Source organism: Rattus norvegicus, chromosome 6, assembly GCF_036323735.1.
Source record: "Rattus norvegicus strain BN/NHsdMcwi chromosome 6, GRCr8, whole genome shotgun sequence".
Classification (NCBI taxonomy): domain Eukaryota; kingdom Metazoa; phylum Chordata; class Mammalia; order Rodentia; family Muridae; genus Rattus; species Rattus norvegicus.
Window position 1 is genome coordinate 138,640,287 of NC_086024.1, and position 2,461 is coordinate 138,642,747.

The following is a 2,461-nucleotide window of genomic DNA, read 5'->3' on the forward strand; positions in this document are numbered from 1 at the left end:
ATTGACAATTATGTTATATTTAGATTCTGATGAGGAAAACCAACTCAGAATGAACCAATCATCATTTACATCATGTTTCTTGGACAATAGCATAAAAGAAAACCTTAGAAACCTGAGGGAAGGAGAGTAGATTAATGTGTTAAACACAAAAATTATCTGTTCTGTTAAATTCTTGGTGAACTATACAAACTAAACCATAACAAGTACAGAAAAGAACTAAGAAATGTTACACTTTGGGTGGAATAGGACCTGTGTAGAACTTTCTGAAGCTCAGTAAGTATTATTATTTACATTGACCTCATGTCTCAATTCTGGTGCCTCACACAGATTTTTATTACTGACACCGCAAGTTGGGTCTGAGTTCGTTCCGTGTCATATGATATTTGTGATATTTATGGAGAGACACAAAGTCAACTTCTTCATGTGTCACAGGCCCTGTTTGTTTCCCATGTTGACTCTATCTTGAAGACCACATAGTGTACTGTGAAAGGATTTTTACGGACTCTCTGCCGTGAGTCTATATTTCCACACTCTCATGTGATCCTTAGTTTTTGGGGATCTGAACCAGGGTCCTCAAACAGATTCTTGTCTTCTTAACGTGATGTTCTGCCTTTTGTTCAAGTCACAGTTTATCCTACATTGAAAGTCACCTTTATTGGGAGTATAGGTATAATTTTGTGCTTTAAGTTATCACCACAGCAGCAGGAAGATTTGTGTTTAGTCTCTATAACTACAAAATAGTTCAGTTTTGTAGTAAGCCAATCAGAAAGCCTACTTCTCAGATGTGAAGACAGTGTGATATTGGGACTCTGCAACCAAGCAGTCTAGCAATATACTGTGATCCATGTCTAGTGATGAAATACAGGCTTAGTGATGGACTTTATTTCAATGTTATTGTGTAGATGGATAGAAAAAGACATCTCAACATCTCAACAAACACACACACACACACACACACACACAGAGAGAGAGAGAGAGAGAGAGAGAGAGAGAGAGAGAGAGAGAGAGAGAGAGAAGCATCAGAAATACATGAACAGAGCCTTGAAGAGACAGAGAGGCAAACAGAGACCAAAAAAAAAAAAACAAAATAAAACTCCATAACATATAAATAAATGAATACAATGAATACAAAGCACATATTAAACAGGAAAACTGAAAATCAAATAAACTTTTGTCTACTTCAAGGGTTAATACAAGATAACTTGGAGAGAGAATCCTTGTAGAGAGGCAACCTCGACACTAAGGGGTCCCAGCCTTACTTTCTTCCAGGTCTTTCTACATAAACTAACACTCAATAACTCCATGCTTTCTGTGCTCCTTGTGCCACCTGCTGGTCAATAATAGCCTGCAAGAGGTTTGTGTTTAAGCTCACAGTAACATTCACTCACTGTGTGTCTTGCACAGTAATAAGTGGCCGTGTCCTCAGACCTCAGACTGTCCATTTGCAGGTATTGGGTGTTTTTTGCATTATCTCTGGAGATAGTGAATCGGCCCTTCACGGAGTCTCGATAGTAAGTGTTACCACCACCAGTACTAATGGATGCGACCCACTCCAGACCCTTCGTTGGAGCCTGGCGGACCCAGGCCATGCCATAGTTACTGAAAGTGAATCCTGAGGCTGCACAGGAGAGTTTCAGGGACCTTCCAGGCTGCACTAAGCCTCCCCCAGACTCCACCAGCTGCACCTCACACTGGACACCTGCAAACAGAGAATACTGGTTAGACAACCATCACTAACACAACAAAACAAAATACACTTTCTTATTCTCATGTGCACAAAACAGAGATAATCACACTTTTATCAATTACCTTTTATTAAAAGGACAAGGAAAGCCAAGCTGAGCCTGATGTCCATGGTGAGGAGTCTGTGCAGTGCTGCAGTACTGATTACTGAGTGGGAGAACCTCAGAGTCCAGGACTGGGCTCCTCCGTCAGAGCTGCAGGGTCAGGACAGGCTGGTTTTCATGGGCATAGAGAAGAATTATTTGCATATCTTTCTGCTAAAACATGCTATGGAGTTACACCTGAGCTGAAAACAGTGCTCATAGCAGATATATGACATCAAAGATATGGATGTCAGTTACAGAGTTTGACTAAGTGTTGTGGTTTCATAGTCACATTTTTTTTTGGTAAATATTCACCATATTACATTTAGTTTTCTTTTGCCCTTGTGCACAGAAGTTTTGTATTCACAGTCAGGAGTCTTTAGTATAAATATGTAATTAAACAGCGCCATACATACTTGTGTTTCTACATATGTACTCAGTCTTTTCCAATACCTGAGCAGGACATGGCTTCTCCCAATTGTGTTTTTTGGAGACAGTTACTCCTGTAAAGTTATGGTAGCAGAACTCGTTTTTGTGACAAGAACACTGGGGTTTTTTCTAAAAGTTACTTCTTCATCAGAGAATACTGTCCTTAGATTTTATATATATTTCTAAATTAGACATTGTGGAGATTG

General features: G+C 39.5%; 1 gene segment (V, D, J or C); it reads right to left on the minus strand.

Annotated features, from left to right (window-relative positions):
• Window positions 1–1,334: 1,334 nt before the first annotated feature.
• Window positions 1,335–1,855, minus strand: LOC134479161 (Ig heavy chain V region 914-like). The segment is given in 2 exon segments: window positions 1,335–1,699; window positions 1,810–1,855. Coding segments are annotated over 2 exon segments (411 nt in total).
• Window positions 1,856–2,461: the final 606 nt, after the last annotated feature.